The sequence below is a fragment of the Gouania willdenowi genome, chromosome 5 (genome assembly GCF_900634775.1).
Source record: "Gouania willdenowi chromosome 5, fGouWil2.1, whole genome shotgun sequence".
NCBI classification, from domain to species: domain Eukaryota; kingdom Metazoa; phylum Chordata; class Actinopteri; order Blenniiformes; family Gobiesocidae; genus Gouania; species Gouania willdenowi.
In genome coordinates, this window is record NC_041048.1 from 8,593,068 (window position 1) to 8,612,619 (window position 19,552).

General features: G+C 36.6%; 1 protein-coding gene across 9 annotated transcripts in view; it reads right to left on the reverse strand.

Annotated features, from left to right (window-relative positions):
* Window positions 1-2,376: 2,376 nt before the first annotated feature.
* Window positions 2,377-19,552, reverse strand: part of tead3b (TEA domain family member 3 b) — a 65,973-nt gene continuing 48,797 nt past the window's right edge. For 2 of the 9 annotated variants that reach the window (XM_028446478.1, XM_028446482.1), the window contains 12 exons: window positions 19,087-19,151; window positions 16,595-16,657; window positions 11,535-11,546; window positions 9,981-10,106; window positions 9,848-9,891; window positions 7,260-7,316; window positions 6,865-6,929; window positions 6,649-6,785; window positions 5,475-5,648; window positions 5,248-5,391; window positions 5,003-5,155; window positions 3,835-3,971 (listed from right to left, as the gene is read on the reverse strand). In XM_028446478.1, the coding sequence (XP_028302279.1) occupies window positions 3,858-3,971; window positions 5,003-5,155; window positions 5,248-5,391; window positions 5,475-5,648; window positions 6,649-6,785; window positions 6,865-6,929; window positions 7,260-7,316; window positions 9,848-9,891; window positions 9,981-10,106; window positions 11,535-11,546; window positions 16,595-16,657; window positions 19,087-19,151 (1,154 nt within the window). In that variant the 3' untranslated portion in view covers window positions 3,835-3,857. Of the gene's footprint in view, window positions 3,972-5,002; window positions 5,156-5,247; window positions 5,392-5,474; window positions 5,649-6,648; window positions 6,786-6,864; window positions 6,930-7,259; window positions 7,317-9,847; window positions 9,892-9,980; window positions 10,107-11,534; window positions 11,547-16,383; window positions 16,447-16,594; window positions 16,658-19,086; window positions 19,152-19,552 lie in introns of all 9 variants that reach the window. The other 7 variants (XM_028446474.1, XM_028446477.1, XM_028446475.1 and 4 more) reach the window with 7 other exon arrangements.

Consider the following 19,552-nt stretch of genomic DNA (forward strand, 5'->3'; position numbering starts at 1 on the left):
AAATGTATTGTTTTTGTTTGTTTGTTAGTAATTTATTTTGTGTAACTGTGCAAATAATATAAATGAATATGAAAAATATTTTTACTTAGTAATATATATATATATTTTTTTTATTAATTACTAGACATTTCAGGCAATCCCATTTACAGTAAATTCTAGGCAACCCCACATGGGATCATGACCCCAAGATTGAAAAATGGCTTTATCCCGATTCGTCTGAGATTTGTTGTTTTGGTTAAGATTGGTGTTAAATAGAAAATAATAATAAAAAAAAATTAAAACCAGTTAACAAAAACCTGTCACAAAACTAACTTGCATTTGGAACAAAAATACTTTTTAGTTTTCCTATCTTACTTGCAGTAATATATATACTGTAATAACAAGAAACACAAAGACCGACTATAGGTAATTATTTTTTAACACATTTTTAAAAGTAGAAACTCAACTTTCTTTCTGAGAGGTATCATTGTAAATCCTATAATAAGTTGTCACCACAATGAGTTGTGGCAAACACATTTTATATTTTTAATCGTAATATTTAATTATTGTTTCCAAATGACTTAATTCGTTGATGGAATACAGCATTAGTAGTTGGTAAAGTAAGATTACACATACATTATACCAGCAGAGGTAGAATCAAAGCATTGTAAACTGATACTGTTAGATTCAAGTGACTCCAAAAGGATTTCTTTTCAAACACCTTCTTCTAACTTCTTTTTATGGTAACATGATGTAAAAATGATGACAAACCATTTTGAAAACTGTTTAATGAGTTTTCCGGGGGTCCATTGCCCCAAAGGCACCATGCGTTTTGTATTGTTAGATACATTTGTTGATTATATAGTCCAACCTCTACTTAAAAGTATAAAATTGCAATGCACAATGGTAACAAAGACAACAGTAAACCACCTTAAACCAAAAGAAAAAAACAAAAAACAAAACCTGCCCACACCATTTAGAATATGATACATTAGATATCTCAATATTATTTATCAACACCAGCACAATCACACGTTTTTTTCAGTGAAGCATATAGCAAACACTAAAAGTCAAGGAGAACATAATCAAAACAATATTAATCTTGATAATGGCAACAACTGTTGCTACAAACGATTAACTGGGAGACCTGCATTGGGAGGAGAGTTGTGATATACGACATTTATGATATGCCATCGTACAATATCTTAAATCTGAGCTTTCCAGTGAACCACAGAATGGGCACATGTCAAACAGGAACCAGTGGGTGACGATAAATACCAGGGTTGGGATGAATTATAACTGTAACCGCATAATTCATAATTCACTACAGTTATGGCGTAATTATAATCCTGTTGCTGTCGCAATCGCAATTTGAATTCAGATAATTGACTTTGTAATTGTAATTTCCATTAAAATTCTATTAAAAATTGTCAATTATAATTTAACGCAAAACTGGGGAACCATGATAAAGTTCTAGGTACAGTTCTACATATATGTAGTTAACAATGATTAAAATATGTTTCATGACAAGCTTTCCCACATTTTACCATTTAAAAAAATTTTAATCTATGGGTATACTGACACAAAAAAGCTTAGACGCCCACATCAAAAATGTTAAAACCTTTATTTTCCAATGATTAGGAAGCCTAACAAGGTAATCAATAGACAGGAAATAAGTTCGATGATATATTTGTTTTTAGTGTATTTTACAGCTTATTTAGGACCTATTATCATAAGAGATGCTAACAGAAAGCTAACACAAGAGGAATATTCACTTTTATTAGGTTATTTATTTCAGGCTTAGTCATTATGATTAATTGTAATTGAACTTTTATAATTGAGAACATGATTGAAATTTACTTTCTGAGGTAAAAAAATAAAATAAAAAAATTGGAAAAAAATGCTGATCACTGTAATCTTAATTGAACATGGGTAATTGAATACGTAATTGACCCCAACCCTGGTTAATACTGTCACCAAAGAATAATTCCTGCAATTAACAATTCCAATACAAAGGAAAATCATCAACACATTTTTTTTAACCCCGCCCCCACCCCGCCCACTTTATTACTTTCCCGTCCCCATAAATAACAATCACTGGTCATATACACCACAGCACAGAGACAATCGCTCATTCAAAGAGTTTTTAGGCATAAATGATGCAGTTTTTAACACATTAACGCAGAGTTGTGAAGCAAACGAAGCGGCTTCACAGCATATACGATCTCTTTTTTAAACAAAAGAAACAGTGATTAGCTTCTTTCCCTCTGCTCTAAGCCTGGTCTCTGTGCTGGGTCACTACCATCACAGCCATGACCACAAAAACCTCTTTTAAAAAACACTCCTATGTAACATGTATTTCCTTTAGAATCGAGCGACTCACAGTACAGAAACAACTGTTTGTTTGTTTGTTTTAATACGCTACATACCTCAAGGCACAAATAAAGCACTGCTGTCGCCGCACACAGTTTGTTGACGCTTTAACCACAACCAAGCACACATCTTCAAACGTAGAGGGAAAAAAGAGCTCATGAGTAGGTATTTGGGGCTAGCAGTGATACCGGATCCCTAGTGTCAAAAAGTCAGTTGTAAATAGATTAGTGTAAAGACCAGGATCTTAAAAAAAAAAACAAAAACGACACAATAACATATTTATATATATATAAAATGAGCAGAACCTTGATAACATGGCAACACTATTGACCTTCTTTCTGTACCGCTCGACTGTAAAAGCTTGAACTCATCGCTCATCCCGTTTCTTTGCGTGCCTTAAAAGACATTGATCTCCGATGTGTGGTTCCACTTGTCAAAAACAACGCAAACTCGTGTGATTCTTTTTAATAATAAGAGGTAGAAATAATAATAAGCATTTTTTTTTTTTAAAGGCAATCTTTAGTTAATCTTTGGAGGAAAAGGCACTGAATTTATTGCATCAACACTACTGTACTTGGCTCTGGCTTCCAATTCATGGTCCTTTATTCTGTCATTCCTATATTTTACTTCTCCTCTATCTCCTTGGATGCATTTCCACGACAGGAATTTTTCCTAGAACATGTTTTAATTTAAAGGTTAATCTTTAAACCCCAAACAGTCCCTAAAAATGAAGTGCTGAACATTTTTGACTCTTTTTTGGCACCTGTAAACCCTTTGCACCACTTTTCCCACCGAATGTCACATATGTTGACCCATTATTTTCACTTTTCACCATAATTCATGCTTATTTTTGCCAATTTAAACATATTCACGATTTGCCTTTATGGATGGGCCCCAAAAATCTCTCTCCTTTATTCTCCCTTATAGATGGCCCTGTCTCTACATGACTGTTCTTCAATGTTCATGTCTATAATCAACCACATTCAGGTACAGTGGGGGTCCTCGGTCTGTGGAACCTATATTTTGTGGGTCGCGGGCTGAAAAGGTTGAGAACCCCTGCTGTATACTATTAAAATGAACAAGCAGGATTCTTTAATTTCTTTTATAAGTACCTGGAGTAAAAAGGTCAAAGAAACTTGTAGTCGAAATGCACCATTAAAGATACTAAAAGAGTATTTCCAACCTTCAACACATTCTCAGTTCCTCACTGAAACCATTTCAGACACAATCTTCAATCGCTACAAATCAGACTCATTTCACTTCATTCAAAGTGTGTTTAAACGCATTGTCCTCAAGACTCAAATATTCTGCATTGGCATCATGAGATTTACACCCTGTTTTCTTGCTCTTATTTAAAGCAGTGCATGTGTCTCATAGGATTTTACATCATGTGAATGTTTTGCTCTGGGAGGAGAGGCTTTTTTTTCCCTGGAAGGTGGAGTTGGTTGAAGAGCGATTGTGTCACGCTTTGAGCCTGACTTTTCCAAAGTCAGGTGGAAGAGCTGTTAGTCTTTCACGAGTCTGTAGACGTGGTATTGAGCTCCATGTTCACTGGTGGAGACCTCAAAAACAAAAGCTATACAGAGGAGGGTTTCTTGGGTGTCGCGGTTCGTCACCACCTGAGGAACGAGCAGAAAAAAAGAAGAGAGGTAAACACTTCGGTATGAGGATTATCTTATTAAAATGTTTCATTTATTCAGACAACTTGACAGTTCTGTAAGGCTGGCCACGCCCCAATCAAAGCGATCAGGAGACGCCGCCGAGGAAGACTGTCAGTTGGAAGTCGAAACATTTCAGGAGATCAAAGTAAATTTCCTGAAAAAAGATGTCTTTGCGAGAGAGAGAGAAAAAAAAAAAAGATGTAAAAAGTTGAAATTGCTAGTCCAAAACTGGTTTTGATCTCCACTCTAAATTATTTGCTCATAGACGTGGTGGGACAAGGTTCACGCATTGCACTGTGGGATGTGGAGTCCCTTAGACCACATGTGTCAAACTCAATCGGGCCACAGAAGATAGTAAAAAACAAGAGAGAAAGCATCAATCAAATTAAATTACCAAATAATTCAGTTGTAGATATTTCAGTCCCCCAAATTTATAAATTCATGGATGCTCCAGAATATTTGGAAAGACTTTTTATTTTCCCGTGCGTATATTGTGTGATTGCAATCACAAATTGTCATAAGAATTCCCAACAAACAATCATTAAAAGGCCCTAAATTATAGAAGAAAAAAGTCACAAAATCAAGAAATGTCATTAACTGCTTGCCTATTGTATTTTATATTGGCAAAATAAAAGATCTGCGGCCCACTAAAGATCAACCTGCTTTGTATTTGGCCCGTGAGTAAAATTTGTTTGACAGCCCTGCCTCTGACGGATGCATAGAAGTGTTTTTACTTCCTTCTTATCGTGATTGTGTTTCTTCACCAGACAAAGAGGACAGTGACAGAATTTTTGTCCTAGTTTGTTCCCAGTATTCCCCGTGATATCACCTCACTCCGTGTAAGCCCCAAAATAAACATCCAGCATTGCTTTTCCGCAACTTTCAGTCCATGAAAACACCAGAAATGCATTGGGAAGTCAAGTTTTTTCAGCAAACGCAAGAATGCTTATTTCTTGTATTTCATTTAATTTGTAACGTGTCATGTTTACCTGTAGAATGGTGAAGTTTTCAAGAACACTGTTCATCATATATTTTTCAGGCAAGTGTTTGAGTTTGTGGATAAAGTTGATCATGTATTCGCACATCGGGGAGCGGTGAATCCTGTAAACGTACTTTCCCCCCTCCAGACGGGCGTACTCTGTCTGAAACACATGACATGGAAAATAAAATGAGAAACTTGTAAACGCCAACAGCATGAACGAAAAGGTAGTAAAAAGATAAATAAAATCCTTGCCTCTACTTTCTCGACCACCTGCTTGCCAAACGAGCAGACCTTAGTAGAAACGGTGATGGTCATGTTCTCAAAGCTACTGTACTGGCTGGTGACGCCGTAAAACGAGCCTGGACCATCGGGCAACCCACTGCTGTTCAGATCCGCCTGGAATGAGCATATATGAGCTCAAAGCTGCTATACTTAAGTAGACAAATACACAATAAGAAAAAAAGAGAAAAGAAACCAACCCAGAATTTCACGAGGAAGAAAGCGTTCTGGGGGCCTTTCTCATAAAGCTCCTTCAGTCCACCTTTCTTCTCTGGGAATTTGTCGTATATCTGTCGGATGTCCACAGCTTCGAGGAGTGGATCGCTGTAGGAGGGATGTGTCTGTCCGATGTGAACAAACAAGTGTTTGCTATTCTGCAGAGCAAAAATACAACAGAAATAAGACCATTAGTGTCCTAGTATTTATTGTAGAAAAGTGAGTACGTTGTGAGTATTTCCTTCTCGTGAGATACGAGTGACATAAAAGTAAAGACAGTTCCTCCAAACACTATGAAGTAACTTGCGGGGTACCACAAGGATCAATCTTAGGGCCATTTCATTTTAATTTGTACATGTTACTACCGGGTGGTGTCATCAGGAGACAGCATCTCTATTCACAGCTATGCTGATGACACTCAGCTCTATATGGCATTGTCTCCTGACGACACCAGAGAAATAGATTCACTTTGAAACTGTATTTTAGATATACTGTAAAAGCATGGATGTCACAGAAGTTTCTGCAGTTAAACCAGGAGAAAAGAGAAGTTTTAATTATTGGAACCAAGGTGATATTCACAAAAACAGAAGAGAACAGAACATTTCTTTCTCCGAGCCAAACTGAGAGACTAATGCAAGTCAGTCTGGCTTTTATTTAGTGCTTTATAATTTGTCTTTTTATAATGATAGATAGACAGATAGATAGATAGATAGATAGATAGATAGATAGATAGATAGATAGATAGATAGATAGATAGATAGATAGATAGATTCCTTTATTTCAGACTTGGGGTCCATAAAAACCATACAAACAAACACAAAAACACATTTTAAAAGGTCAAACAGTCAAATAATTTTTTTATTATTGTTTTTAACTCTTACTATTTTTATACAAATTTTAACATTTCATATTTAATAAATTCTTCCCTTCTCTGCACTGTTTTTTTTTTTTATCAATGATTCTTTCTTATTTGTCACCTTTTTAATTCTTTTATCAAATTTCTTTTGTGTGCATTCATTTCCAAACCTTTTTATCACTTCATCTTTTGTCAATCACTTTAGCAAAATTCTGTAAAGCACTTTGGACTACAATTGAATTTGTATGAAAGGTGTTATATTGATTGATGTTTCTCCATATCACATATTTTCTAATACTTACAATGTCTGGTTCTCTCTGCACCTCCATGAACGCTGAGTATTCCAACATTCGCAGCTTTGAGGAGGCGATCGTCCGATCCTGCCAAACAGGCACAGCAGTAGCATGTGGTGGAGGGGGGGGCGCCAAAGGTTCATAACCTAAATAAATCACATTCATCAAGCGTGAGAAAATAATCACACTTTTCAGATTCTGGAGCATGTGCTGGCTTTTACCTACTTGGTATTGATTGTGGCACAGGACCTGATAGGCTTGGGTATGGGGGCTGTGCAAATGGTTTGATACTGAAAAACAAAGCATGAGCCACTGAGACAAAAACTTTCACCATCTCGTATGTTGTGTTAGTTTTATATATGTTGCAGCACCAGCTAGGCGTAAGTCCACCTGCTTCCCTAAAGATGCAAAGCAGCAATATTAAATGTACTTTTACAGATACAACAAAAAACCCCTGATAATTCAATTTTCCCACATATAAAACCAATGTAGCAAATTCCCTTTCATCAAAATTGATAGAAATTAACATTTTTATAATTCTGCAGGAAACAAACATTTCAATGAGGAGTTAGTGCTGCTTTGTGTTCACTGTGCTGGACTTGGGCTAAGGGAGAACTTACGCATGGCTGGTGCGGCCAAGCCCAGGAGTCCTTCCCGGGTTGAGATCTAGAACCAGCCTGGTGTGCAAAAAAACACACCCTTTAAAGCCCACCTGAGAGAAAAACTAACAGCACTAACACATAACCAAGCTGTCACTTATAGGCCACAAAATGGGAAAATGGGATGTTTTTAATGTAACATCTGTTATAGCCATTGAGGTTTCACACTGACTATAATAATAATTATCATTATTATAGGAAGAAAAAAGGACTTCTGCAAAATTTCGCAAAACAAGGGCAAGGAAGAAAACCAAACAAAAAAAGCCTGAAGTTAAGAAAAAAAGTTGAAGTTGCGAGATCATGTAATGGTTTTGTGACATCTCTCAAAAGTTTTATTTTTATGTTTTCTTCCTTGAAATTGTTGTTTTCTTGCATGTCCTTTTAGGGCAGGCGTGTCAAACTAATTTTAGTTCAGGGGCCAAATACGGAACTGTTCATCTAAAGTTGTGCTTTAGTTTGGAATTCAACAAATAAATAAATCAAAAAACATGTACAGCACTGATAAGTAAGACGTGTGTGTGCTTTTAAATGATTAAGATTTTATTGTTATTCTTTTTTGTTATGTTTCATAATAGTATTCCAAGGTGCTACAATTTTGTTGTATGACTTGTACAATGACAATAAAAGCAATCTCATTTTGTGTCGTCTAATCTAATCTAATCTAATCTAAATCAGAAATCAGTCCAGATTTTTATTAGTTTGTGGCTCATTTTTATGCAATTTGGGGAGATTTTGTGGAATCATTTGAGGAAAATTGCAGGATTTTGAAAAAAAAAAAAAAAGTTCTTTTAACAATATGAGATTATAAATGACTGCCGTTATGTGATAAAAGCATGGGGAAAATGTGAGCCCTGCTAATATTGTGGAGTTTCATTTAATTTGTGTATTATTTTGGACATATATACAACTGAATTAGTTGGTAATTTACACAATAGTTCATGGTGAAACCATGAACTATTGTGTAAATAGTGACTTTTTTGGGTTCTGCAGCGGGCCAAATAGGATGCTTTAAAAGTCCGGATTTGGCCCCCAGGCCTTGAGTTTGACACGTGTGCTATAGAGACTCCTTATAATGATACCAAAGCAGTGGTTCTCAAACTTTTTCTGTTGCATCCCTCCTTTTAAGCCCCCACCCACCTATCGGAACATAATTTTTTATCATAATCGGTAAATTATTGCGACTATACTTCTTCAAAACTTCAAAGAAAATGTGCAATCACATATTTTAGAACAGTAATAATTATGAAGTTATTTGAGTGGTTCTGGAAACCACCGCATCAAAGATCTTGGGGCTAAAAACGTAGCTTGAATTTCCCAGTTTTACCCTTTTTCTACTTAAGCTCTATGATCCTGTTCCTTAAAATCCAGAATTTTATAGCAATCAAAAACTATGCAAACTACAATATTTGCATTTCCTGAAGAAAATGCAAGTGAGGATGGAAGAGCTTGCCCGCGTCGTACTGCGCTAGCTTAGCAATAGCCTAGCATTAGCATTAACGTAACGTTAGTATTAGTTTAATGTTAACATTAGCCGAACGTTAGCATTAGCATAGCATTAGCCCAACATTAGCCTATCATTAGCATTAGCTTAGTATCAGCCTAAAGTTAACATTAGCCTAGCATTAGCATTAACGTAACGTTAGTATTAGTCTAATGTTAACATTAGCCAAACGTTAGCATTAGCATAGCATTAGCCCAACATTAGCCTATCATTAGCATTAGCTTAGTATCAGCCTAACGTTAACATTAGCCTAGCATTAGCATTAACGTAACGTTAGTATTAGTCTAATGTTAACATTAGCCGAACGTTAGCATTAGCATAGCATTAGCCCAACATTAGTCTATCATTAGCATTAGCTTAGTATCAGCCTAACGTTAACATTAGCCTAACGTTAGCAATGACATTAACCTAACATTAACAATAGCCTAGCAAGAACATTAACCTTGCATTAGCACTAACCTAGAATTAGCATTACCATTAACTTAGCATGAGCATATAGCCTGGTATTAGCATTAGCCTAGCATCAGCAATAGCCTAGCAATAACATTAGCCAAGCATTAGCAATAGCATTAGCCTTACATTAGCACTAACCTAGAATTAGCATTAGCCATACGTTAGCATTACCAATAGCCTAGCAATAACATTAGCCTAGCATTAACAACAGTCTAGCAATAACATTCACCTTGCATTAGCACTAACCTAGAATTAGCATTAGCTTAACGTTAACATTAGCATTATCCTAGTATTAGCATTAGCCTAGCGTTAGCAATAACCTAGAAATAGCATCAGCCTAGCATTAACAATAGCCTAACAATAACATTAGCCTTGCATTAGCACTAACCTAGAATTAGCATTAGCTTAACGTTAACATTAGCCTTGCATTAGAATTAGCCTAGTATTAGCATTAGCCTAGCATTAGCAATAACCTAGCAATAAGATTAGCCTAGCATTAGCAATAGCCTAGCAATTCAAATATCAATTTTTTTTTTTTTTAAATAATCATGTATCCTGATGTGTTAACAATAGCCCAGTGGTGAATTCCACTTACTCCTGAGAAGGTCCAGGCTGTCCTTGAAGGGAAGCTGACCAAAACTGAGGACATAACAGCAAAGATGAAAAGTGAAGGTGAAGGTTTTTTTTTTACAACTTGTTAAAAAGGAAAACATTGTGCAGGGTCTCACTCTTGGAGGTTGGTAGGGAGCAGGAGGCAGGGGCGGGAGATGACTTTTGATCATACTTGGGGATACGATTTGTGCTGATGACAGGGCTGCGATGTTCTGCAGGGCTTTGTCTTTGGATGCTTGATCCTTGTTTGTCAGAGAGAAATAAGTGAGGTCAACCACAAGGTGGCAGCAGGACTCAAACACTCAACAAATATATGAATTAACTCGGCTTCTAATACAATTATCTAGAAAATAATAGGGTCATTCCATGTCATTTCAACTCATTTTCTACATTTTATCTTTCTTTCCTCATATAGAACATGAGAAGCTTCTTTATAATAAATATTATTTTTTTAAAGCGAAATGTTTGTTTGATGCAGTGATTTTAATTTTTTTTTTTTTATGTTGCTATAGAAAAACTAATAAACAATAAATGATTATAAGACACAGAGGTGAGCTACAATGGCCTCATGTAAAGGAAGGTACAAAATAAAAATGAAGAAGTCACATAAAGAAAAATTGTTTTACATATCAAGAAAGAGTTATTTTTACACTATAAATTAAAACATATATTTCAAGAGACTGTCACCCAACAACCAATGCATATATGTGACTAATCATTTGTGATATGAACAGTCTATGTACAATAGCTCAAAGCTGATCAAATTACAGGGAGCCGAGGCATATGCAGTTTTCTGTGTGACGTACTGTAGATCCTGAGATATGGAAACTGAAAGAAAAATAAGGACTAGCGATGATCGACACAAATCCCCCTCACTAAATTGGCCATATCTCAAAAATTGTTCATCTATTCAAACTAGAAATTTACAGTGTGTCTATTAAATACTAACAACAATTGGTAACATTTTAAAACATTTTTGAGACTGAAGTGCGTGAGCCATTTTGTTGAAATGACATGGGATGACCCAGTTGCTATGTTGTGATTTCAATGGATAACATATCATTGATTTAAATTAATAAAAAAAAATTGCTTGAATTAAATCTAAAAAACAAAACAAAACAAACAAAAAACACAGTTGACAGATTTGAGAGACGATAAAAAATGAAGCAGCGTGGTGTGATCAGGTTCACCACAGAGAAAAAGGAAAAATAGATGTAAGCTGAGTTTATAAGCTGGGAGCAAACACAAACAAATTCATAATGTTTGATTGGAAGCAAATGATGCAAATTACATGAATACACAGGTTTTACTGTTTTTTTTTTGTTTGTTAATAATTCCTTTGGCTTTTTTTTCATTTGTTTGCAATGCAGACACTTCATCTAATGCTCCGGAAATGTTTTTTTTTTTTTTTTTGCAATCAAAGGAAAGATGCTTGAGAAGGGAGACCCACAATCAAACACCGTATGCAAAGCAAGCAAGACTTGGACTCAGGCGCAGGCTGAGGGGAGGAGTGTACGCAACGTAAGGCGTGACGTGAAGCATTTTGGTGTTGAAAGCGTGGCTGTTTCCTAAGTTTTGCTTTGTTGCAGAGTAGCAATGGGGCAGGGCTCATGCCAGCAGAAGGACAGTGCACGTGGTGCTGCCAAATAAAAGAAGTCAGATTCACTTACCATATTCATGGCCTGAATCAAAAAAGGAGAAAAATCATTAGTTTCTTACAGTTCTAAATGTGCTCAGTCAATCAGTTTAGAGGGAATAAAATAATCTAACACCCTAGAATATTTCTTTATGCTTTAATACAATGCAGACTATGAGCAGAAATGAAATGTCACTTTTGAGCTCAAATAAATCTGTGTAATTTAGCCATGATATTTCTTTGGAAAAATAATATTAAAAGGCTTAGAGCAAAACAAACCAAACAGATATGTTCTTGCAATCAGGAAGTTCAGCAGAGTAAATATGTGGAGGAAGTCGAATCCTCAGAGGTGTTGAGGATGGACCATCTTTTGACGTATTACTGTACATCAGATAAACAGCTGGTACTTTACATCCACTATCCGCTTCAGCTGTCATAATTTATTTTTCTTTTTTTTTGTTTGTTCAGCTGACGCTCGGGTAAATTATGAGCTTATGTAATACATTATCTATGAGTGGTAATGTTGAAAAATGCTAATTAGAGTATAAGAAGAATGCAAATAGATTAGACACGTAAAACCATGAGAACAAATTAATATACAAGAATGCTATCAGCCCTACATCATGACCGCTGATGGGTAAAGTGAATAAAAATATTTGACTTTGATGGATTAACTTTAGAAAATTATCGGTGGGTGATTTTCAATATTAGTATCTACATTATTTTCATGAAGTTGTGTTTGTCAGAGTGTCTTGGGTTCCGGGGTAGCTTCAGCATCTTTTCTTTAACTCATTCAGTGCCAGTAATTTTCAGAATTTCTACCCCCATTGTAGAGCATTTTGACTGATTTTTAAAGACCCACAGAATATTTTGCACTATGGCAATCTGATTCTGAAAGAATAAAGTTTCTACTTTCATCAGAAAAAAAGAAATGTGTTTGTAGCTTGTTTAGATATTCTGTAATCAGCAGTTGAATAGAGCGAGTTTTACACAAATTGCCAGTTTCAGAGTAAAAAGCTGAGAAAACAGGCTTTTTCTAAAAAAAAAAAAAAAAAAAAAAAAAAAAAAAAAATCCGAAGCATTTTTATTTTTTCTATTTTAAAAACTACATCTAAAAAAAAAAAAAAAAAGCACTGAATTATTATTATTTTTCTATCTGGCTCACAGTTTACTGTTTTACTTACTGTATTTTATATCTCCTCCCCCCTGTCAATCACAAAGACTTCCTCTTCCTCCCAACATGCAGAGATGACCCGTTTGGCCAGGTTAGTTGATGGTTTTAACTCACGATCGCGACATTATCAATAATCCACACAGGTCCACACATGTTCTGTGTTAGTATGTGGTGCTGTGAGCTGCTGGATACTTCACAATATCACTTCATAGCACCATAATCTCACTCGTCCCTGCTTTTCCCTCCTTAGCTAATGGTAGCATTAGTGGCAAATCTGTCATCCAAAGGTGCGCTGCTGCCACCTTCAGGGCACAGTTGGTCACTACATCAACAGAGGAGCTTTACATTCACAGTCGAACTCCGTCACAGTGTATCCTAGCAATTGACAAGTTTTCTAGTCAATGGCACTGAGTGAGTTAATGTTTTAGAACAGAAGTAGGCAACTATTATAACAGCGGGGCCACAAAAATGTGTTTGTTTGAACGGAGGGCCACATAATCAATGTTCATGTCAGCATTTAGAATAATGAGTGATCTGAGCATTAATGCAGGAAAGAACAAAGAGTTTGTATAGTTTTTGTGTGTTTTTCTCTCATTCTGTGTATATTTGTTGTTGTCTTGCTCGTTGTAAGGCATTTTGTGTATTTTTGTTCTTGTTTAGTGTTTTTTTCTTTAATTTTGTACATTTACTTTGGGGGTCGCGTAAATTTAGACTGAGGGCCAAAAATGTGGCCCCCGGGCAGTTGCCTATGTCTGTTTTAGAAGGTGTGGATGTTCCCCTCTCCAAAAACCACTTTTTCGTACACAATTTTCCAGTTTCATTATTTTTCTTTCTCAGAATATTTTGTTCTTACATTCCTCATTTTTCAGTAATTTTGGTTAATATTTTTAACGTCCACCCATGGAACTTTTTTCATTTTGCTAGGCATGGCATAGTTGAAAATAAAAGAACACAACTCTAATTTGTAATGTATTGTCACATTTTGATATATTTTGATTATAATTACTTTTTATTGGGTATATTATATCAGGTAAAAATCACCCGGCGATAGTGATGGTGTTACTCATTTTAGCGATAGTGTTCTAATGATCAAATAATCATTGTGTTACCGAAAAAAAAGCTGGATAAACTATTGAGTACAAGGATTTGTATTAAAGCCAAGAAAAAGCTCAAATGTGACCTACTCTGATGAGTCATATTTGGTTTTATTTCATGTTGATTCATGGCTGCATGTGCAACGCTTTAATAATGCATCATTAAAAGAAGGCACGTCACCACCAACAGTTTGAAAACCATGGATTTTGCAAATAGACTGCTTTTACTTTGGTACATACCGCTTATCTAAGTATTAGGTATGTAAGCTCCGCTTTTGATAGTAACTAATGAACAGTTGGGATTTTGGCTCCTTCCGCTCATAAAAAGTGTTTGAGGGATCATTGAGGAACATAAAAAAACAGTTCCAGGTGTTGACTTGGCATCTGTATTATTCAAGCCTTTGTAGAACGCAATGGACAAACAAGACCAATCACTAATGCCGATGCTTAAAGCTGATATCCGGAGTTTCTGAGAAATCTGATTATGTATGATTCTTTTGAAATGCGAAAAAATATCTAACTAGTCTTTTACTATGGTCTACGTGGGCGTGTCTATACACTGCAAGGCATGCCTGCATGACTCACTCTGAGGCAGATCAGTGATCCCCAAAGCAATTTTCTTATGCTATCCACACACTGTTGTTATTGTTTTCAGCCAAAACACTGCACATTACAGTAAAACACGTGGATATTTAACTGGCTATTGTGTGAGTCCGTCTCCGCACTGTGAGTGTTCATCCAGCAGCAGCAGCGGCTTCAAACACTCACCGGAGTTTTAAGCTGCTAATTCACTTTCTTCTCCTCCTCATCTTTATTAAACACAGGAATAGTGCATTTAAGGTGATAATCATTTGTTCATCACCTCAACTGTTGCGTCGCAATGGGCCACAAACACGTCAGATCAAGTCAAAGGCGATACGATGTCTGCTCTCTGCTTGCCTACACTGCAGTGTTCACCGTGAAGACGTGGCACCGGCAGCAGGCACTTCCTGGAAGGGGCGGTTCATAATTCTAGTGATGTCACTAGCATTTGAATCGCTCGTTTTTCAGAAGAGGGCAGAGCAGCAGCTCAGAGAGCAGGATTATTGAGGATTTCTCAGAGATGCAGGAAGGAAGCCCAATAATACTTTTTGATAAGGAATTAACATTGTAACATGGTTAAACACTCAAAAAAGTTGATTTGCGTGATATAGGACCTTTGATGTATACAAGTCCCACCTTTGTCCTATGGATCCCTATACAAACGGAAAAAAGCACCGACTTCGCCCAGCCAATAGGCTTCCACTTCCTGGAACAGGTTACTGTTTGTCAATCAAAGTGAATGCACGTGCACCGGTACAACAGCAAACAGGTATCACTGAGCAGCATAGCGTCATAGAGGAGCACTCCGAAACTCCAGTTACCCATTGCAAGATTGCCAACGTATAAAGCTTCTACTAAAAAAGAAAAGAAAAGTCCGGGTACAAAGCTTGTGGATAAACGTCTTCGTGACCGCAACAGAATTTATCTCGGAGCTGCTTTTCAAAGATGGAGGAACTTGCTGCTTTTAAAATTATTCCGAAAGGACCAAGATTTGGAGACATTTTTCATGGCACTCTAACAATAAATGTGCAGTTTTTGTAGTTTTGCGACTTTGTTATGTTTCGCAATGCGCGTGCACAAACGTAGAGGCGTAGCTTGGCAGAGGCAGGGGAGGAAGTAGAGCTGTTGGGGGCGGGACATCGAGACGTTCTCTCAGAAACTCCGGATAGCAGCTTTAAGGAATCCAAACGCTAATGGTCACCACAAAATACATTCAATACTTGGTAATGCCAGCAATAACAGGGACCATCAAAGACACAGGTGGTCCTTGCGGTACACCAGGGGTGGGCAACCACAGTCCTCGAGGGCCGGATACCTGAGACTTTTAGATGTGTCCCTGCTCTAACACAACTCATTTGATTCAGGTGTTTATTTTGGTGTTAGTTTAAGTTTGAATCTGCGCAACACTTATGGATTTGATTTATATAGTGCTTCTCATGGCACTACAAAAAGCAACAAATGCTTTAGTATGCAGCAGTTCCGACAATAATACCTAACAGAAATATGTGCATAATACAAAAAAAAAACAAAAAAACATTATGACAACAGAACTAGAAAAGACTACAAGGTACTTTTGCAGGGGTCACAAGAAGATGAAAAAAGGCCCTTAGTAGAACTTAAAGATATTTAAAGCAAAGTTCAAGTAGAAAAATGAGTGAGCAGCAGCATGCAGCTAAAAAAAAGCTTATATCGCTTTTGTCATAGCAGTATGAGTAGCGTTTATATCAAGCAACAACAAAAAAATAGTGGCATTCAGTTTAAATTCTGGGGCTGATGGTGAGATTTTATTAAAGAGCACCTTGATCTGCAGCAAGCCTCACAGATTGCTGATGATGCACTGCATGCATAGTTCAAATAGTAGGATTGGAAGCTTTTGTTTGCAGGGATTTGCTGCTAATTGTTAAATAGAAGGCTTGAAGCAGTAACAGGTATTAGAAGAAAGCAAGGAGGACTAATATTCACAATCACAGCTCAGCTGGTTAGTGCAAAGCCAAGCTTTTACCAGCCTCGAGAGGCTGCGGTGAAGCGCATACCTTTAGCTTTGACTGGATCTCGCGAGATTTTCTCCGGGCGAGAACCTGCAAGTGACTAGAAACCTGCACAGAAGAATAGCCAAAGGAGAGGGAAGGTGGAAAAGGAGGAGACAGGGAGAGGAAAGACAGGGGAAGAAAGGGAGAAGCCGTAACCAAAGAGGAAAGAGACGCCCAGTCAGTGTAGCCGGGGCGGCCGGGTGGCAGCACCTACCTTTATACTTGCCTGGCATTCACGTACTTTCTTCCGTGCTAACACCTGTATGTGACTAGACACCTAAAGGGGTTTAAAACACTTGTTTGAGCTTAACAATGCCATGCACTCAGATCTAAACATGCACACACCTATACACATTCATGCAAGAGGCGCACGGAATTAACACAGAATATTAGAACAAAATCGTTATACCGAACATTAATAAACTCTTGACAAATTTAAAGGATAAGGTTGGTTTCACAATAGACCAACAGGCCATAAATTATTATTATTTATTTTTTTTTTTAATTTTTTTTTTTTAAAGGCCATAAATTAAAATGACAAATGAATGAAAAATAAAAGCATGGATTGACATAAAACACATTGTCATTAAGTTAAAGCAAAAAATAAAAATAAAAATGTTATTTAGTAACTGCAAAAAGAACATAAATGTGGAGGTTCACCTTGGCCGGAAACATTTTCTGCATGTTTTTAAACGACACCTGTTTGCAGGGTGATTCTCTTATTAGGACCTTTAATTTACCTTAATGATGGAACTAATAGGAAATGGAAGTATAGGAGCAGAAAGACACCCTCATAAATAGGGGTGAGTATTGGCAAGGATGTTGCAATACGATACATATTACGATACTTGGGTCGATAATATCGTATCACGATGCATTTTTCGAGATTTTCTACCCAGTTAATATCTAAATTAAACGTAGAAATGAAAAATTGAGGACAAAATGGTCCTCAAATCTAGTGATTTTTAAATAGAAAAAGAAAGTCAAAGGTAAAGTAATGATGATAAAGATGACATTCTGTAGAATAACTCAACTTTCCATGCTTTAAATAGAAACTGTCCCTGTAGGCGGTCCCTGATCCGATCATGACATCCTATGGCCGTGTTCGAAATGTCATACTAACATACTACTCATACTAAGTCTGACGTCAACATTAGTATGAGATAGTATGGAAAGATTGAGCACGTGAGAAATACCTGGATGTATACTATATTGGGACATTTTTTAAGAATACACAGTGGGTACACTAGTCATACTCAACCGTCCCATGATGCATTGCGAGCGGAACGTAAAATCGTCCTGGGACCAGCTTCAAGCTAAAAGTCAAACATCCCCTTTTCAAAACAAAAGCATCTCTTCCTGTCTTCCATTAGTTTTTGTAAATAGGGCTTTCGTTTTGAAGTTAACCAGATGTTTAGTCAGTAGCAAAATGGAGGGTCTCCAAAAATCTCCAAAATGTCGACATGAAATGTGTTTCCGAGAGTTTTATGGATAAAATGAGCACATATTGATATTCTATTTAGTCACTTTCTCACTTAAAAACTTTTCAGAACTTTCAAATGTGGAGCATTAATGGAGCTATTTAGCCTCAGTATGCTTCAGGTTTTTGTCGTTCTCGGTGAGAAATGCATCTTGGGAAACTTGGAAGTATACTTCAGTGGGAACGGTCATCATCCTCATCATATAGTATATAGTGTACTCATTGATGGGTCATAGTTTGGGCAACATTACCTCGGGGTGTGTACTGCCTGGCATCTGGCTAAATGATTCATATCCCGATACATAGGTCAGGATACGATACAATACAATATATCTCGATATTGAAGTACAAGGCGATTTTTTTTATACATATGACTTAAGAAACAAGTAATCTGTAAATTTGTACACCTTCATGAGAACATTATGTATAAAATATATTTTATTGGCATATTTTACACTCAAAACATTGGCTTTAACATGCCATGTGCCAACAACGAAGTGTGTAATCATTGTTAGATTGCACTCAAATGCACTTCCTTTGTATAATGTCAGAATTAATGTTACTGTAAATATATTTTCTGCTTTTTGTATTTTCTATGTGCATTTGAAAAGCCCTTATAGGGACGTACATTGCAAATTAGCCTTGGCTATAAATGTTGTAGTGTGGTACATGTTGATTGTTCATGCTTGTCCCTATCAGATAAATTAATAAACAAAAAACTTAAAATGAAAAAAAATAACATACAATCTGCCTGTGGCTTTTAAACCAACTTTGACAGTGCAACTTAACTGAGAAATATATGCCTAGAACAACAAATAAATACAGAAAGTTAGTACTTTCTTTTTAGATTTTATTGAAAAAACACAAGCTGGTCAACATGGCCAGGTTTCAGAAATTGAAAAATGTTAAAGAATCGATATGGATGCATTTTGAATCGATCCAAGAATCGCGCGACGTAATATCGCGATATATCGCTGAATCGATTTTTTTTTCAACACCCCTAACGCTACCCAAGGTGCACCCCTGAGCACTGACCAAAAAGACGATATGAATCTGTTAAATTGAATATAGATCAAATAAAACCAGACTTATCCTTTGAATACTATTTTTTCGGTCAATAAGCAAAAACTAGTAAACAATAGATTCCATTTTTGTTAAGATTACACATTTGTTACGAAGGGAGTTAATATGCAGGCCACACTTATATGAAATAAAAAGTACTTTACCTGTTTTCTTGTGCGGGTTTTGCCTGTCCTTAGCTTGATATACCGCGCTATCAATTCATTGCGACCTGCAATCAAAGACAAATAGACTTTAATTTACTTTACCGACAGTAGCTTGACCTGAACAAAAGGTGGCGATGTTGTTATTTGTTGGCTGTTGAGCTCTTGTCACAGGAAGAATAGCCTGACCTTTTTCTTAGACACAAGGAAAACACTCTTTTCATCCAGAGTCACATGTTACAGAAAAACCCCTGTGTTTGCACACACCTGATTTACATTTATCAAGTCATAAAACACAAGTAGCTTTAGCTGTAAACTTTCATCTGCTCATTTCACAGCCCTGTAATATCTGCTCTCATGGCCCTGGAGCCTAATTACAAGTCGCTTGGAAAACACAACCGTGACATAACATCTCCGCTCAACATTCTGCACAAACAGGTTGTGCCGAGAACAAGCTCCTATCCTCAGC